Source organism: Betta splendens, chromosome 3 (assembly GCF_900634795.4).
Source record: "Betta splendens chromosome 3, fBetSpl5.4, whole genome shotgun sequence".
In the NCBI taxonomy this organism is placed as follows: domain Eukaryota; kingdom Metazoa; phylum Chordata; class Actinopteri; order Anabantiformes; family Osphronemidae; genus Betta; species Betta splendens.
In genome coordinates this window covers 11,422,499-11,440,793 of record NC_040883.2, presented here as the reverse complement: position 1 = coordinate 11,440,793, position 18,295 = coordinate 11,422,499, and the positions used below count along the sequence as shown (strand labels likewise).

The 18,295-nt window shown below is 46.1% G+C and overlaps 4 protein-coding genes and 1 non-coding gene across 6 annotated transcripts; 2 read left to right on the top strand and 3 right to left on the bottom strand.

Annotated features, from left to right (window-relative positions):
* The first annotated feature begins 33 nt into the window (after positions 1-33).
* LOC114852785 (interferon regulatory factor 1-like) lies at positions 34-3,884 on the top strand. Of its 2 annotated transcripts, XM_029145426.3 has the most exons (7): positions 34-193; positions 265-364; positions 2,270-2,449; positions 2,541-2,723; positions 2,801-2,853; positions 2,920-3,007; positions 3,094-3,884. In XM_029145426.3, the coding sequence occupies exons 1-7, from the start codon at positions 104-106 to the stop codon at positions 3,219-3,221; spliced, it is 822 nt and encodes a 273-aa protein (XP_029001259.1). In that variant the 5' UTR covers positions 34-103; the 3' UTR covers positions 3,222-3,884. The 2 variants fall into 2 exon arrangements, with proteins under 2 accessions (XP_029001259.1, XP_029001258.1); XM_029145425.3 differs by having other exon boundaries at positions 2,270-2,723.
* A 1,899-nt stretch (positions 3,885-5,783) lies between these two features.
* Positions 5,784-9,889, bottom strand: cdc42se2 (CDC42 small effector 2). The gene is made up of 5 exons (XM_029144642.3): positions 9,754-9,889; positions 7,834-8,072; positions 7,426-7,527; positions 7,266-7,344; positions 5,784-6,453 (listed from the first exon to the last, which is right to left on the bottom strand). Exons 2-4 carry the CDS (start codon positions 7,885-7,887, stop codon positions 7,270-7,272), a joined length of 231 nt encoding a protein of 76 aa, XP_029000475.1. The 5' UTR covers positions 7,888-8,072; positions 9,754-9,889; the 3' UTR covers positions 5,784-6,453; positions 7,266-7,269.
* nip7 (NIP7 nucleolar pre-rRNA processing protein) lies at positions 9,856-13,063 on the top strand. Its single transcript, XM_029144641.2, has 5 exons — positions 9,856-9,998; positions 10,105-10,191; positions 11,867-12,005; positions 12,391-12,531; positions 12,619-13,063. Exons 1-5 carry the CDS (start codon positions 9,943-9,945, stop codon positions 12,736-12,738), a joined length of 543 nt encoding a protein of 180 aa, XP_029000474.1. The 5' UTR covers positions 9,856-9,942; the 3' UTR covers positions 12,739-13,063.
* terfa (telomeric repeat binding factor a) lies at positions 13,052-17,700 on the bottom strand. The gene is made up of 13 exons (XM_029144640.2): positions 17,567-17,700; positions 16,686-16,781; positions 16,465-16,598; positions 16,271-16,357; positions 15,916-16,056; positions 15,678-15,775; positions 14,838-15,350; positions 14,646-14,744; positions 14,110-14,232; positions 13,865-14,011; positions 13,694-13,776; positions 13,548-13,591; positions 13,052-13,320 (listed from the first exon to the last, which is right to left on the bottom strand). Exons 1-13 carry the CDS (start codon positions 17,697-17,699, stop codon positions 13,162-13,164), a joined length of 1,857 nt encoding a protein of 618 aa, XP_029000473.1. The 5' UTR covers position 17,700; the 3' UTR covers positions 13,052-13,161.
* Positions 17,701-18,116: 416 nt separating this feature from the next.
* trnap-ugg (transfer RNA proline (anticodon UGG)) lies at positions 18,117-18,188 on the bottom strand. Its single transcript has one exon. It is a non-coding gene; the product is annotated as a tRNA-Pro (tRNA).
* Between the last annotated feature and the right edge of the window lie 107 nt (positions 18,189-18,295).

Below are 18,295 nucleotides of genomic sequence, written 5' to 3'. Positions count from 1 at the left end.
GAGGAGGAAGCGTGTTCCGGAGAAACCTGATTTAATCGGAGCGCCAAGGCAGCGTCCAGGTACAGCAGCAGCGGCCGCGTAGCCAGACACACCTGAACGCAGCATGCAACAGCCGGTCCGCAAGAGGCTGAGGCCGTGGCTGGAGGAGCAGATTCAGTCCGGGAGGTATCCAGGAGTCAGCTGGCTGGACCAGGTAGAGCCTCACACACACACACACACACACACACACACACACACGGATTTAACACAAGTCTCATCCCACAGTCAGCGAGGATCTTCCAGATCCCGTGGAAGCACGCCGCTCGTCACGGCTGGAGCATCGACCGGGACGCCACGCTGTTCAGGAGCTGGGCCATGCACACCGGTAGGAACCCCAGGGTTTCATCCTCCGCCTCCGCCTCCGCCTCAGCCTCAGCCTCACGCGTCTGAGCGCTGTGCTGGATGCTGAGGAAAAAGGTGCAGTCGTAGCCAGGCAGCGGGTCCAGCTGTGGCTCCACGCGTCCCGACTGAGGCCTGACTGTGTGGGATTTAAATCTCTCAGTCCAAGGTCAGGAAAGATGACTTTACAGTAGAAACAGAAGCTGAGCTTTCCAGCGATCAGCCCTTTTCCTGACCCGATCGGCCTGATGGCACCGATGCCTCTGTCTGACAGTGAATGAAATCATCCAAAAATACAAACACCCTATTACAAGGTTCTTAATATAGTTCACATTTAGGGAACGTTTCACTCGTCTGATGTTTAATGACAACTCTGCTGGGTGCTCTACATGATGATCAAATGTTTCTGTCCCGGTGAGATCGACCTGCAAACCTGTTCCCTCATTGGCAGCGATGCTTCCAACGAAGCTGCCTCCGCCAGTGACTGTCATGTCTTTCAAGACCTGCTGCATTCCTCTCAACAGGTAGTTTCTGCAGAAGGGCAGAGATCGCGGAGCTTCAATAATGCCAGAGAATTCCAATTACAGTCACACTGTAAATGATCCAAGGTCGCGTGAAACGCGGCAGAAAAAGAGAGGCCGTTTGATGTGAACATGTGTTTAGCTGCAGCTGGAAGGACCGGAGGAGGTTTGATGCCTGAATGTGGAACCTGCCTGGACAGGAAGTGAACTCACTCTCCCATAGAAGTCGTCCGCAGCGACGCTTTGAGCCGATGCTCGACTCTCTACCCGCCGACAAACTAGAGCGGCATCACTCCGTCCTTTACCCTCACACACGTGAAGCGATGCTTCCGTCATGGGAAAGTCACGCTTTGCATCACATCAGCAGTTCCATTTCTGTTGACGCGCGGGCCGATCGTGTTCCCGCAGTACAAAGTGCAACGCGGCGGCCGTCCTGAGTCCTCGGCAACTGAACCCGTGCTAAAAGGCGAACAGGACTCGCGGGGCCGCGGGCCACGGTCAAAGCCGCCGCTTTGGTAAATGATGCGTGCCGCGCGGAGGCTGGGTTACACTGGCTCGCGTCCAAATCACACTGTGGCGCTGAACATGAGAAGAGGCCGAGGCTCCCGCTGCATGAAGTCACCTGGAGCCTGCTGATGGATGGATCCCAGCCGGAGGACGGCGTCTGGGAGCAGCCCAGGCCAAAACACTTACGGAGGCCGTCAACGTGTCTTCACCGAGATCTTAGATTTGATTTTTATACAGATAAACTTAAATGATACATTTAAAACACTGAAAAAGCAAGAGGCTGCACTTAAACACAAACATTAATTCGTCATTTGTAAAGCTAAAAATAATGAAGCTTTTCTACCGACACCAGTGAATGTGACCATAATAATAAACCGACAGCAGCTTTTAACATCTATGTAAAGACTGAGCTGGAGAGAGATCACACTAAACATCACACCCGAAATGTCACTTATGAAGATCAAAGCAAGTGAGGATGGGAGGACGTAGGGATGTGGAGTCAGACTGACAGAGGGGAGAAACAGGTCTAATGTTAGAAAGGTGCTGTTTTACTCTTTGGCAGAGGACCTGTGTTGTGTTTATTATCTAGTACCAGTGAAGTGAGTCCGTATTTTCCCTTTTCAGTTGTTTGACAGTGACTCATATCAAAGCTATGATCAGAAATCAGTGGCAGGTGAACGAACAGCCAACCGTCACAAAGACGAGAGACCAGGAAGTGGGTCAGTGTTTAACACGCTGCACCACCGATGCTCAGTCTCCACCTGTAAAATCACCCATCCCTTCATCGGCCGTGAAACAGGTGGATGCACGTCCGTACCGCAGCTCCGTCACTATCTGAACGCACACCGCTGTGTCGCCCCCAGGCCGGTACCGTCCAGGCAAGGACAAACCCGACCCAAAGACGTGGAAGGCCAACTTCCGCTGCGCCCTGAACTCGCTGCCCGACATCTGCGAGCTGCAGGAGTACAGCAGGAAGCGCGGCAGCAACGCCTACAGGGTGTACAGGATGCTGCCCAGCGCGCAGACGCACCGCCGCAGGAAAGGTAGCGCACGCGCGCTTGACCTCCGCACCTTCACGCGCCGGCGCGGTCCAGCCCGCGGTGACGCTGTGTGTGTCCCCCACCGCTCGCTCAGGCCTGCGGATGTTCAGCAGGTCCAGAGAACGACAAGCCAGCGTGGGCGACGAGGCGTTGAACGGGCACAACTGGCAACCGGCGGCGGCAGAAGCGGCGGCGATGGCGGCGGCGCCCGGGTCCGACGCCGCCCACAAGCTGGAGGCGCCGGCGGAGGACGCGCTGGGCTGCTCTCAAAGCCACGGTGAGAGGGTTTGCTGCTGTGCGTGCGAGGCGCCGGCGCGGCGGCCCGGAGACGATGACGGCTGTGTGCTGTTGCAGGGACGTGGGGGGTGAAACCGGAGGAGCAGGAGCAGAGCGAGGCCGTGTTCAAGGTGGGCCCGCGTCCAGTCGCTCACAGCCGTGCTCGTTACGGCCTCTAACTGTGCTGTCTGCCGCAGCTGATGGACCACCTGAGCAGCCCGGACGCGTGGAACCAGACGGAGCAGAGAGGATGGAGACCCAACGCGCTGTGGGACCACTGGCACTGTGAGACCCCCAACTCACTAACACCGCCTTAAACTGCCGCTTCCCGCGGCTTCCAGGTAAACGCTCCGAACCGTCTGTGTCCACAGGCGCCGCGGACGAGAACCCGTATGCTCTGCACGCGGACAACTACTGCGACCTGTTCGGCTCCGGCTACGCCAAGGACCTGTGCGACTGGTCCGCTCACCAGCAGACGCTGCTGCTGCCGCAGCTGTGAGGCCCGGCCGCTTCCGCAGGCGCCGCCGCCGCCGCCGCCGCCGCGTCAGCCACGCGCCCGGGTGAAGATCCTGTTCCAAGCCAAGCTTCACCTTTGTCGTCGCCACATCACGGGGTTCACTGTGGTTCAGCGACTCCACGCTGCCGGCGCCGCTCACCGAGCAGACAGATCCCCTTACGCTGAAGTGGAGGATCAGTCGCTGCTTAGTGTTTTTAGTTTTACCTGGATGAAGCCGCAGTGAGACAGACACGGGCGGGAAACGCACGCGGGCGCGTGAGCGAAGTCGACCTCGTGCACCGTCATCATTTGAGAAGCTGGTGAATCGTTGAATGTACTGATTATGCTCGTTCATTCTGTGTGACGACTATACTTAGTTTTTTATATTTCATATGAGTCTGTACAGTCTGTTTATTTCTGCTAGTGAAGAATATTATCTTGTATCGCCGCCAAGTTTATATGAAGTTTATTCAACTTCACCATTTGTTTGTAGTTTTATTTCATTTTGGATTCATAGCACACGTAGCCCATCCTCTAAAACTATCACTCACAGCAAAATATCAGAAGTGAAGCGATCTGTGACTATGGGCCGTGTCCTGTGTCTCACTTGTTACATACTTTGTGAATCTAATGTGTTAAAGTTTCTATTTAAACAGCATAAAAGCAGCCTCGTTGTGTTTGTGTCCACTCCACCCGCAGTTTAGATGCTCAGTCGTTCTTTTCTGGGTCGCGTCGCTCGCGTGTCGACGGATCACACAAACCGTAACTACGGTCAAATATGTGCGGCATCTGACTGCCACTCCTTCATCTGCGGCTTGATGAAGGCCTGACACTAGGCAGGTAAACCCGCAGACAATCCAGCTGAGCAGAAGCTGCTGCTTCACGTGGCCTCTTCCTCCGTTGCCAGAGGGAAGGAGTCGTTTCCCCGTTTGATGTGTCACGTGATTTCCCTGAAATCTCTCCCTTCGTGTTGCTAATGTGGACGAGCCAACAGCTACCAAGCTTCTGTCCCGAACCGGAAGTCCCGAGCCTCGTCTCTGCTCCTGGGTCGTGTACCTGCCACCGCTGTATTTCATTCGCTTCGGTCTTTTCGGACCTTAATAAGACACTTATTGCTGCTTAAGTGAGATTTGAGGCCATACGGCTACTTTCAAGCCTTCGCAGAAATCTTCAGTTAAGCCAAAAGAAAACAGGAGACACATTTGGTCAAACATCAACAAATAACATTTATTTTGCATTGTTTGTTCTGAAAATAAAAATGCAAGAAATTAAGACAGGTGACTTTCCCTTTGAGCAGGATCATGAGATCCCGAGGGGAAACGGTCCAACTCTCATCCTCCCTGCAATACCATGCAGAAAAGTGAGCAAAAATATGACCCTGAATACATAGAAACCACGGAGCCATTACTTTGTGATGCCTATTTACAGTGTCCATCAGAAAATAGGTCCCGACAGGAAACGAAGCATTAGGTCACATTCATCCAGTCCAATAGCACAGCCTGCTGGTCGTATAATATACTGCAACCCCAGTACGTCCCACAGAGTTCAGCCCAGAGCTGGAGGAAAACAACGCGACTACAAATGTTTTACCAAATAGGAATCACTACAGAAACATTTAAACAGGTACATTAAATATGTGACAACATCTGATCCTAAGAAATAATCACATCAATAAACCTCCAATTTGTTTTTAGAACTTTTAAAATGTGGAATTTCTTTATGGGGAATTTTCTGCCGTCTGGCACATATTTCATTCTTGTATCATATACAGCGTGAAAACAGGACTAGTTTAACACAAATCCACATAGACCTTTGCTCACTTTATTAATAATAATAATACAACCACTTTCTTTTGTTGAATCAGGGGACTGACAGGAAAGACAAACAATCACATGCATTCATACATCCAGGCCTGCTGGTGCGCTGCACACATCTGCCTTTGCTGATTAATACTTTCAATGGAAATATAGATGACAACACTGAGGGACAACAGAGTTACCAGCCAGTCAATGAAATGAGAACATGTACTAGTCTGACCAACTAACAATCAAGCAATAGGTAACAATCGGTTGGTGATCTGACAAATAGAAGAAGCGTGTGCTTGGTTTTTACACCGAGTGACAGATAACAGAATGTCAGCAGGGGGTCGGAGGGTTATTACCCGCCATACGTCAGCTGGACTCAAGAACAGTGGTGTCAGGGTGGGTTGAATGCCACTTAGTATTATGTGCCAGGTCAGAAGAAGTTCTGGTTCCAGAGCTCTACCAAATAAAGACTTTAAATTATAGATGCTGTGTCCAGAAAGTCATGACAAGACACTAACTGTTCTACCAAGACCAAAGAGCAGTTAGAAGAAATCCCAAAAGGACAGACACGAGGACGACCACCAACTGCAGCGAGGACGACCCACCTACGCTGTGCTAATTTAGCTACGTTCAAGTTTAAAATGTAATCTACAGCTGGTGCACAAAGAACAAAGGCTTATAAAAATATGGATCTTCTTGAAACCACTAAGCCCAAAACCATCTACGCAAATAAAACAAATGATGAGCACGACTTCAAAAGGCAGATTAGTAAGGTCGTCGTTTATTAAAAGTCTATGATTCAACCTAAATGAGTATAAAAACAGTTGAAATCAATGCAAAATTCCTAAGCAGGTGAGTGTACAATGTACGGTGTGGTCCAGTGTACTCTACGCATTTCAAGTTTATTACAAAACAGCGAACTTCAACCCTGAAAGCAACTCAGAGAATCATGAGCGTGTCTCAGAATAACGCGATAAACATGTTGCCTTGCTATCTGCTACCTGTCCTCTGATAAACCTCTGACAGCAAATGAGGAAACTCAATGTTCCAAATCTCCAGCGTGGCCCAGCCACCGTGAGGTCCGTTTTACAATCAGATAATAAATACAGGCATCCTACAACAGAAAATATTTATGAAAATACTTTCTCCATGCATACATACATACAAGCACACGTCTGACTGAGATTTATGAGCTTTCTACACCCTCTTACCTACTTTCAACAGTTACGCTTTACAGTGCAACACTATGGCAGCAAATACATAGCAGTGCTTTCATTAAAAAAAAAAAAGTAATGGAAAATAAAAATATATACACAACATTATGGAAAAGCAGTAGTTTCATCTTTTGGTCCTGTGTCCGTGACAGACACGACTGCTTTCTGAACGCGATTCCTCTAATCAACAACAGTAGTTTTCAGAAGACTGAAGGGCTGCGGGGGAAAGGAAGTGGAACAACGATTAGGATGTTAACAGCTCAAACCTGAATGCGTCGCCATCAAACCAGAGTTTGATCAGTAAATACTAGTAAGCTATATTGTAACTATTTTGGCATCAGGAGAAGATCTAAAAGCTAAATGTGAAATTGGCCCCGGCTAATAGTTAAATTATTAAGATGATACACAGGTCCTGAGGCCGGGACAGAATCAAAGCCAAGACCTAAAGAGGGGAAAGTCCCCTTCTCAATTAAAATAAGAAGGCAACAAAGTCATTTTACAGTCAGGTCACTCTAACAAGGAACTTGAACCCTGTTATTTCTAGAAAGCCAATCAAAAGAAAGGCAAACAGTCACGGCTTCATGGAGGGAAGAATTCCCCTAATAAAACCGGACTGTATGCGGTGCAGTACAAATAGGAGCAGCGTTGCTCTAGTCACAGCTGGTTGTGGTGTGGCAGCACGCTTGACGTCATGTGTTATGATAAATCTTGGGTGGAGTTGTCTACTGGAAATCTTCAAGTTTCAGAGTTTAAGTGCAGTACACCAACAGAGGTCAGAGAGTCAAGGCTGAATTCTATTAGCGGTCATGACTTTCAGCCCAGGGACGTGACTCTGACGCAGAGGAACTCGACCATAATGTGAACGCTTCTGCATGTAAAGACCCCGTTTTGAGGCAGCGCTAGGTTCCTCCTCAGAGCGGTCACAGACACTTATTTGCACAAATCATGTATGAGCTGAGCTGGAGAGGTAGTGAAATTTCTGTGGTTTAACGCCAGTTCCACAAAAGGGATGAAGCAAAACGTCTCACCTCGTTATAACTGAGAACCCTCAGAGCCCCCGTCTGCGTAGCCCCCTTTGGATTTCATCTGAGCCTGAACGAGGTCCACCTGCAAACAGCAACGTGTACATCGTTAACTGACCGTCCGCAGGTTCTTCATCCGCAGACGAGGTCGAGGGCTGAAACCTACCGACGCCATTCCCAGGCCCATGTCCCCAGAGCCTACGTGTGTGGTGTGAACAAAGTTTGTTGGCTCCCCAATCATGGAGCGATCGATCCGCCGCCGCCGCTTCTGAAAACGAGCAGCAAAGACCATCTTTTACATCGGGCCTCATCATTTTATTACCAATTATACAAATGAAAAGGAGAAAACTGAGCCAGTTCACATGAACTTTCTGAAAACTTGAACTCAAATTATAAAAACAGCATCTAACTGTGTCTAGATCATCATCAACAGCCTTAGTTAAACGGAAAATGTGGGCGCTGCTGTTTACTAACCCACACACCATCTTAAAAACACTCATTTCCACTTCAAACACCAGAGTTGCATTCAAAATGAAGGAAACAACTCTGTCCTGCAAGTTGGCCCCGTACTCACAGGCTGCGGCTGCTCTGCAATGCAGCAGCTGAAGCAGACCCAGAACTCAGTCATTCTGAGGATGACGAAGAAGCCGCAGCAGTTTCCTCTGTCTGCTCAGACGTCTCTGTGCGCCTGTCTTCCTGTTCGCCGTTGCCAGCCACAAGCACACCCCGGAAGCTGATGACTGACACGCAGCTCTGGTTTCCCTGGGGTAAACGTTTGGCACGAGAGCTGATCTCCCAACACAGGACGGCACACTGTCAACACACAAAGAAAAAACCTGAGTCAAACTGGGAGTACAGTTCATCCATTACGTCCTACTTGAATAATATTTTGTCTTTTGCAAACAAGCTGTAAATAATATGTGGATGTTTCTGGATTTCACAGTTGCAGTAACATCCGACCCCGCAAACAAAGAGACATCAAACCGACGACTGTACAGACAGTGGCTGTTGTTACATCAAATACAGTACAGGTCTTTTTTACCAAGTGTAAAAACAAACAAGACAAAAAATAACTTTTAACCTTTTAAGGCCATTTTAAAAACAACCTGCCACACACACACACACTTGATGAATACCTGTACAAACACTTCTGGTATTAGACTTCCTCATAGAAGATGAAATAACATGCTTGTGACAAGCATTCACGAGCTCTCCAAAAGGTAAAAGAAAAGAAACTGGGTCAGGCCACAGCACTTGAGCATCCACCCGCAATGGAGACAGGTCAGTCCAGTGATGAATACGCTTCCCTTCATCATGTGGGTCAACCTCACGGGGTAAACAGCAGAGCATTTGACTGTAACCTTGGGATCTGACCGGCTTGCTTTTCACTTTTCAGCATGCGGCTATTAACACTGCAGCATTGAAAAAGGAATGCATTTTAATTAGCATCTCCTGGGAGCTGAAATAGCCCAGAGGCTAATTTCTCTATTAGAAAATGAAAAGGCTTCTTAGAAAATTAAAACAATATTCTTACTACTTAATAATATTACAGTTCATATCGCAGGGATCAAATTATTATTCAAAAAGGAAAATGAACAGTGTTTACCTGCTGTGATCTGTGAACCAGGGGAAACATATACATGGACTTTCCTGACAGAACTTGACTGAAAATGTCTTTGCAATTAGTTCCATGTTTTGTGACAATATTAGACACAATCCTGCTTAAACTATGTTTTCTCGGCAGAGTACTTGTGCCGCAAGTATTTCGGTGGGGCTACTCCTTCTGTGGAGGAGTATTCTTTTAAGCAAGTGCCAGCAGTTTTACTTCCATAGAGTCTAGACTTCCACCACGTCAGCTGTGTGCAGTGTTAATTGACTACAGGCTGTTTCAGCCATTATTTGAGCCAGACAAGCGCTCGCTGACGATCCAGATTTCCTAATTGGCCTCATGCTCCTGCAGCTGACGGTGATGCTGTGCTCTTAGTGCAGGGGAGGTGTATTATTAGCCTCTGAAGAGCAGCGGTGCCAAATGTTGATCTTAGTGACTGTTCAAGTGCTTTAAAGATTAACCAGGAATAAAAGGGAGCTAACTGGTATTTACAAACACACGTTATGTAACGTTAACTTCACGCCGCCGCGTCAACACACACACACACACACACACACACACACACACACACACAATGATGAAACCCCCAGGGAGTAAAATCTAGAGCATTTGCTAACGACAGCCCAGCGTTTCAGACCTGATTCCATTTGAATAGATTCAGTAGTGGGTCGTTGCCTGCAGCACAGCGGCGCTGGTTGGCAGCTAGCGGTTAGCTTCACTGACAGCTAGCGTTAGCTAACCAGCCTCCCTCAGTCCGTTTCGACAGTTCAACTCATTAGATTCACCAACGCGAAATTCAACATAGCCGCGTGTTCACGGCACACAACGCTAGCTATTCGAGAGGCCAAAGTTTACGAGGCACCGTTGTTTGGAATAAAAACTTACCGGGTGGCGGCCGGTTTGTCGGGGTAAAAACGGCGGATCGACTGAAGCTAAAGAATGCAACAAACCAGGAACTGCAGGCGACGGTTGCGTCAGAGCACTTCCGTTTTTCAGTGTGACCGCTTCCGTGTTGACCCACGTTGCTTAGCTGGAATTACATCTGCGGGTAAAGATCGAGCTTAATTATCCAGGATGAGGCCGTTAACGGACGAAGAAACGAAGATTATGTTTGAGAAGCTGTCGAAATAGTAAGTGGACGCGCCGCACAGTGAATGTAAATGCTGAAACATGCCAGAAGCTGTAGCATGCTCGTTAGCATGTGATGACCCATGCCGTTCTCTTTTTCTACAACAGCATCGGTGAGAACATAAAACTTCTGGTGGATCGACCCGACGGCACCTACTGTTTTAGGCTACACAATGATCGTGTGTACTACATGAGGTAATGCAGCATCGAGGGGCAGCGACGTTCAGTCTTTTCCCCAGTGGCTCTGTTTCGTTAAACGGTATTAAACCTCGGATACAGGAGGAACAATGTGGTTTTCGGCCTGGTCGTGGAACGCTGGACCAGCTTTATACCCTCAGCAGGGTGCTTGAGGGTTTGTGGGAGTTTGCCCAACCAGTCTACATGTGCTTTGTGGATCTGGAGAAGGCATTCGACCGCGTCCCTCGTGACATCCTGTGGGGGGTGCTCCGGGAGTATGGAGTCCGGGGCCCTTTGCTAAGGGCTGTTCGGTCTCTGTACAACCGGAGCAGGAGCCTGGTTCGCATTGCCAGCAATAAGTCAGACCTGTTCCCGGTGCATGTTGGACTTTGGCAGGGCTGCCCTTTGTCACCGGTTCTGTTCATTATTTTTATGGACAGAATTTCTAGGCGCAGCCAGGGGCCGGAGGGGGTCTGGTTTGGGGACCACAGGATAGCATCTCTGCTTTTTGCAGATGATGTTGTCCTGTTGGCTTCATCAGGCCAGGACCTCCAGCGTGCGCTGGTGCGGTTTGCAGCTGGGATGAGAATCAGTTCCTCCAAATCTGAGGCCATGGTTCTCGACCGGAAAAAGGTGGTTTGCTCTCTCCAGGTTGGAGAAGAGTTCCTGCCCCAAGTGGAGGAGTTTAAGTATCTTGGGGTCTTGTTCACGAGTGAGGGAAGGAAGGAGCGTGAGTTTGACAGACGGATCGGTGCGGCGGCTGCAGTAATGCGGTCGGTGTATCGGTCCGTCGTGGTGAAGAGGGAGCTGAGCCGAAAGGCAAAGCTCTCAATTTACCGGTCAATCTACGTTCCTACCCTCACCTATGGTCATGAGCTTTGGGTCATGACCGAAAGGGCAAGGTCACGGATACAAGCGGCTGAAATGAGCTTCCTCCGCAGGGTGGTTGGGCGCTCCCTTAGAGATAAGGTGAGGAGCTCTGTCACCCGGGAGGAGCTCGGAGTAGAGTCGCTGCTCCTCCACATCGAGAGGAGCCAGCTGAGGTGGCTCGGGCATCTAGTTCGGATGCCTCCTGGACGCCTCCCTGGGGAGGTGTTCCAGGCATGTCCCACCGGTAGGAGGCCCCGAGGAACTAGGACTAGGACCTAGGACTCGCTGGAGAGACTACGTCTCTCGGCTGGCCTGGGAACGTCTTGGGGTCCCACCGGAAGAGCTGGAGGAAGTGTCCGGGGAGAGGGAAGTCTGGAACTCTCTGCTTAGACTGCTGCCCCCGCGACCTGGCCCCGGATAAGCGGATGAAAATGGATAGATGGATGGATGGTATTAAACCGTTTCTTACCAGTAGTCCTTTGCTATCATGTCATCTAAAGGGTGAAATGGGGACAGCTAGGCTTGAAACACAACCAGCTGAGGCTTGCACTTGATAATGGTGCATTACTGAACAGAATTGTCAGCTTCACAGCTTAATCAGACCAAACTCAGACTATGAGTTGGTCCTAAATGCTGTTTCTACCTTAGGTAGAGTCTACAGTGTGGCTGGTCTCACTATTTCCCATTACCTGGCTCCAAATCTCTGACCACTCATTTACATTATTTTTCTAAGAAAAAACCAAAGGGAGCAGGGTGGACTCTGTTGAGGCCACTGAAGTACGTGCATAATGAGAAACATGTATTGTTTTTCCTCTACCAACAGTGAGAAAATTCTGAAATTGGCCACAAACATTTCCCGGGACAAGCTCGTATCAGTGGGAACATGTTTTGGAAAGTTTACGAAAACTAGGAAGTTTCGTCTGCACATCACAGCTTTGGAATTCCTGGCTCCCTATGCAAAGGTGAGTATGGGTGCACTTCAGTATTTGTATCTTGGGTTCCATCATTTGCATCCCATCCTCCTTTCAGTGGAGGAGGTTAAGGCTGGTGCTCATCCTCTTCTGTCACAAACCTTACAAACAAGCTTATTTACTCACTAAGTGGAGGACATGTGGTTCATTGGGACACTTTCACAGAAGATATTTTTAAAATTATGACTTTGCAATGACCCACCATTCAGAATGAAGGGTTTCAATTTTGTCAGTGACTGGGTAGCTTCACAGCTTCCAGCTATTTATTTGCAAAGTAACAGGGCTCTAGACGTAACAATCCACGCTTTCACTTTTAATCGTAAGACCAGTAGTCTCTCCCGCTCACCTGAATAACCTGAACCTTTTCTATGTTCAGTTTAAGGTGTGGGTTAAACCTGGAGCAGAGCAGTCCTTCCTCTATGGGAACCATGTGCTAAAGTCTGGGCTTGGGAGAATCACGGAGAACACCATGCAGTACCAGGGAGTTGTGGTCTACTCCATGGCTGATGTGCCTTTGGTAAGTTTGCATCAAGAGGTTAGAACCGAATGAGCATGTTCTTGTCCACTAAACAGGTTTCTGAACCAGTCCTGTCTTCATTCTCAGGGCTTTGGAGTTGCAGCCAAGACGACACAGGAGTGCCGCCGCGTGGACCCCATGTCGATTGTGGTGTTCCACCAGGCGGACGTGGGGGAGTTCATTAGGAATGAGGACACATTAACATAAAGGCTTCAACAAGCAGACTGTCAAAATCATCTTTTCATTAACACTGTTCAGTCAGTGGTTATTTAATGTGCCTGGTTCAAAGGCACAGCAGTTACAGATTGGCCACATTCCCAATGCACTCGTCACTGCTTTAAACTGGGATTCTGGCTAATATTTCTTTCTCTTACAGCTTTGAGGAGTCCTTTTTGCTGCATTTGAGTCAAATGGAGATCAACACTTCTGATCGTTTTGGTTTTGTAAACTGTATCGGTCAAATTGTAACTGCATGAGGCTGTATAGACCATAGCATATTTTTTAATAAAGACAACTAATCTTAAAACCTAAACCCTGAACATTTATTGTAGTTTGAACATATAAACATGATTGTAACTGTTAACAATAATAAATGTTATGTTAATTATAAAACACATTTTCTGGAACCTCTCAAACCATGTTTGAGTTCTTCATTGTTCTCCATCTGTCCTTTAGGTTAACATTGGTCCGGTTATTGAATTTGTAGGCTGACAGTATCTCTTTCCAGCTGCCTTCTCCAAATCTTTTGACCCCCTCTTTCAACATCTCTGTCTCAGTTTTAGTCCATTTCTGGAACAGAACAAGAACAAAAGGTTACGCTAATATGTTGCTGTGTCGCACAAGTCCAGAAAAACATGATTGATTTTATTGGCTGTTGTATGTTAAATCTGGCCAAACTCTGGTCTACTGGCGTGGTGCTTTCATTTGCTCTCAGAGTATGAAAGATGTCTTGTATTTCTGTTCAATTCAAATGACTTTACTTTTCACCTTAAGTGTTGTAGTGTTCTTTTGCTTACCCTCTTTCTTGAACCTGAATTTGACACTGTGCTTTCATCGAGTCCTTATGAAAAAACAAAATATATTTATATATATATATATATATATATGACAAGACAGTCAAAGTGATTTAAAAATGACAAACTAGAAAAAGATGAGCTGTTACCATTGTTGACCTTGATGCTGTCGTTTGACTCACTATCACTCCATGTTTCCTTCGATTCCTTGGCCTCCCTGAATAACTGGTTCCTGTAAACAAGAGAAAAGTTTTTCACCTGTGTTTGGGGAAACATTTGAACATAATCATAGATAAAAAGGCTTAACAGACTTAACTAACCATTTTTTAAGTGTACGGCCTTTGTCCTGAGTGGAGACGTTTTGAGGTGTGGAGCTTGTTTGAGGGACGGCATGAAGGCGAGGCGGACTGGGTGAGCTGTCCAAGGAAGAATCAGTGATGGCGATGTTATCTGCATTACATGAATCCCTGCAAAGATAAAGTTGATACAATTGTGTTTAATGTTGTTAGTCCTTGGGTAACTACCAAACGGTCATCATACAGACTGTAACTGTGTTTGGACTTGCTTGCTGAGAGGATTGGTGGCCCGCTGTTTGCAACGTTTCTGCACTGGGCTTCTGAAGGTGGAGCTACCCTCGTTTGGATCTTCTTCAAAATCTAACAAAGACCTTTTTGACTTTGTGGAGTTTCTGTATAAACACAGTAAAGTCGAATGGTAAACACAAGAAGCAAGTCTTAGCTGATAATGAAGCATAAAGAATTAAAACTTTCAGGTACATGTAACTTTCTAGGGTGCTAGTTTTGACCCTAGTTCAGATAATTGAAATTTAAATTAGCAGTTACCAACTTCTGGAAATTTCACCATGGCTTCCTGTGAATTATCTTTCTTATTGAGCACTTAAAAAAAATCTCAATATGATTTAAAATATGTTAAAAGGAAATAAGAAAAGTTTCTTAAACTTCAATCTGAGAGAGCAGAAGTAATAATTGATAGTGATCCAGTAATAGTGTTCATCAGAGCTTTGGATCATTGTATGTAGGTACAAAAACCAGGAACAGCAGCTCTATGATACAGTAGGTGACACCGTGGATTTGGACAGACCTGTTAGGTGTACTGTGGGACTCGTTTTCCTCATTGGACACAGAGGCATCATGGTCCTCCTCGCTGTCTTCTGTCAGCTCTGGGCAACTAGCTGAAGCCCTAAGTAATGAAACATTAGATTTGTTGAGACAGATCAGATAAGCCTAAACTATTCTAAGATAATGCGAGACTAATACAGTTGTTAAAATTTACCTGCTGTGAGTTTTGTCCAGTCGTCTTGGAATCCTCCGTGTAGGTTTGGGGATCTCATTCTCGGTTACTGGACACTGGAGGTCTGGTTTGCTGGATTTTATTGGCGACTCTGCTACCTCTTCTGTTCTGACTTCAATCTGCAGCTCCCGAGGAGCTATTGAGCACTTCAAGCTCACCTGACTATCTGGTTGGATGACAAGTTGTGCCACTGAGGGTGTGTTTGACAATGTACCCCCCTGCGTTTGAAGGTCAGCGTCCGTTTGTGATGGCTCGTCTGCAGGGGAAGCCTCTATAGGGCTGCCTGACTCTTTCTGTAACGTTTCCTCCTCTGTGACATTTTCCTGAGTGGTGAGCTGTTTATGAGTATGCGAGAGGCACATGAAATCTTCTTTTCTTGCCTGCCCTTCTCGTTCTACTTCTTCCTCCAGCTGAGCAAATGATTTCTCCTCTGAGCTATTGACCATTGCCTTATATGCTGCTTTTAATCTGTTCTTTTGAATAACTGTAAGTTTCCTGAAATACAGAGAAAAAAACAAGTATAAATAATAAAGACTCTGAAGAGAACACAGGAAATTGGTATAAAAAGAAATCTCAGCTGCTACAGTATAACTAAGGGGTCTGCAACCCTGGTCCTCAAGAGCCAGTGTCCTGCTGGTTTTCCAGCTCTCCCTGCCCCAGCTAATACTGATAAGGTGTGTTTATCCAATCAGCAGCCAACTGACATACCTGAACAAAGTAACCAGCTGAGAGTTGGAAATTTAACAGGACGCTGGGTCACGAGGACCAGGATTGCAGACCCCTAGTATAACTGCACAATATATGAATAGAGGCGTGTCCTACCATGATACAGGCTGAGGACTGGAGGAATGGCTAGATTCTTCTTCCTCAGGAGCAGCTCTGTCATTTTGCTGGCTTTTATTAAAAGCCTCATTTGCAACCTGGTACATACAAGCAAGACAAGAGCATAACGTATAAATGTGTACTTACCCAAATCAAGAGTGTACTCTCGAGAAAGCTGCTGACCATTATCAAGGTCACCACTAACAGTGTGTGTATTCATTCAAGTTTAAAAAGTCACCTTGTGAAGAAAGGGGACATCAAATGTGCAGAGCTTCTGGCAAAAACTCAACATCTCCAGCTTGAACTGATGAAAATCCATTTGCTCAATGATTCTGTGTTTGTTTTGTTTCTGTCTGATGAGACTCATGAATGTGGCTTTCTACAGGGAACACCACAATTTGTTCAGTTACGTGACACGTACACAAAACTAAAAGAGGTCAAATGACTTGAATTCAATAACGGGTCATTAAAACATTGTGTTCTGAATGAGAATGTTTAACTGAAGAGGATTTATGTCACACAGCCAGTTCAAAACTATGATGGTAGTACATTAAAACCAGCAAAACATATTTCAGTGACAGTAATGACTTCACCTTGCCAACCATTGGCTTGGGAAAGTGTTTTTTCAACATTTCTTCTGCTCTGTCAAATTTACACTTCCTAATTAAAATCCCCACCATCTACGGACAAAAACAAAGTGAACTTTTAATCCTTGGCAAGAGTTGGAAAGCAGGCCACAAGTTTAAATCTAACAAAGCATTAGCAACAAGAATAAATCAATGCCCACCATTTCTTTAACAGAGCTGCACACTTTCTCAAAAGGCAAACCTTCATGTGGAGTACTGCATTTCTGCCAGTTTTCCAGTATCATTAAGGCCGATTCCAGAGGACTTACAGACTCGTCCGTTTCAAATGACTTTTCTGCAGGCACAATATGATATTTTAATCAAATATTAATTAACGGTAACAGTAAAAAAGTAAGTGCAGTAAAGTAAATTAAGATCTAACCAAGGTTGTCACCGTCATTTATCCGGGAGAGAAACTGTAATACTTGAATCTTTGTTTTAGTGGCATTAGTGCTCTGCACAGGACGGTCCAACACCGCTGCAATGAGAGAAAGAAAATAAACTTATTTTACATAAAATATAGTTTCAAATAAAATGTTTCATTTGTGGCTCTGTAGAATATAGATTTAACTATTTAGGCAAAGTCAAATAAAACGCTATTATGACATCACTTTGAAACGACTGCAGATGCTGCACTCAGCTCTCATAGCTGATAGGTGAAGTGAAATTGAAAAATATATATACAAGGAACTACAAGATGACAAAACACTCAACAGGTGCAACAACAGGACAATAGCTATTCCATAAAAAACATCAGGACCCCGAAAACATCTAGAGTAAAGCAGGTGAAAGCTGATAAGATATGAGTGGACAAAGGCACGTGCTATGTCAAAACAAACGACACACTGTTTTGACTTAACATGAAAACATTCTTAATTTGTTTCATAAACACTCAACCGGTTTTATTTGGAAATAGCCCGTCTACTATTTACGTAACATTATTACGCCTGTACCTTAATCAGCATGACATCATAATCACCTCAGCGTGTCGGGGTAACGTAACGTACAGCCACCGTCTCGGCTTGTTGACATTAGCATTAGCTACACAACTTAACTTTAGCTCAGTTAGCACTAGTGCTAATGGTGCCTGGAATAAAACAATCTAGTAAAGAAAAAAAATGCAGCTCAATACAAGACGTCGTTAGTCACAAAATGCATTGTGCATCAAATAAAACAGTTCGTGAAGTCAGTTAACGTCAAAGTCTGAACAGTCCTGTTAGTTAGCTAAACAAGTGACAACAGGTAATGCGGTGTGCAACTCACTGTGAAGGATGTCCCGAACGCTACAGAACTCATCATATTGGTTCCTCCGAAAAAACTCAAGTGCCCTAAACCCATGATAGTCCACAATCCAGCGGTTCACCACTGACTCAATTACAATTTCTCCTGCCGCCATACTTACGTAGTGGACGGAAGCGGGAGGGAGATGACGTTTTCTTAGCGGGAAAGAGGCCGCGTATACTGGGAAATTTTTCCCGCGGTACCACCTTTAAGGCAGTGTTTATTTGACAAATCTGTTAACGAAAACTATAGAATATTGAGACGAATTATCCACACAGTTCATAACACATGTGAATTAATACATTTTAACAGCTGGTGAAAGGCGGAATTTTAAGATTGCTTCCTTATAGTCCAACAGTAGGGAATAACATACAATCACTACATTGAATCCCTCGGTCGATCTGAGTAGAAGAAAGCAACTGTTTTCACTAAGTAGGAAGTATCGCCGTGATTCGCACGAAAAATAGATGATAGAAAAAAACAATACAGCTTTATTGATACCAACATACATTGGGCAAATAATAAAACAACTGGGCTCGTCCGGGATTTGAACCCGGGACCTCTCGCACCCAAAGCGAGAATCATACCCCTAGACCAACGAGCCACCTGATCCGACCGTTTCGAGATTACAGTTTAAAAATAGTTTATTCTATAACATTATATTTTTACATGAAGTAATACAGACTGTAAACTTGCACATTTGCATTGCTT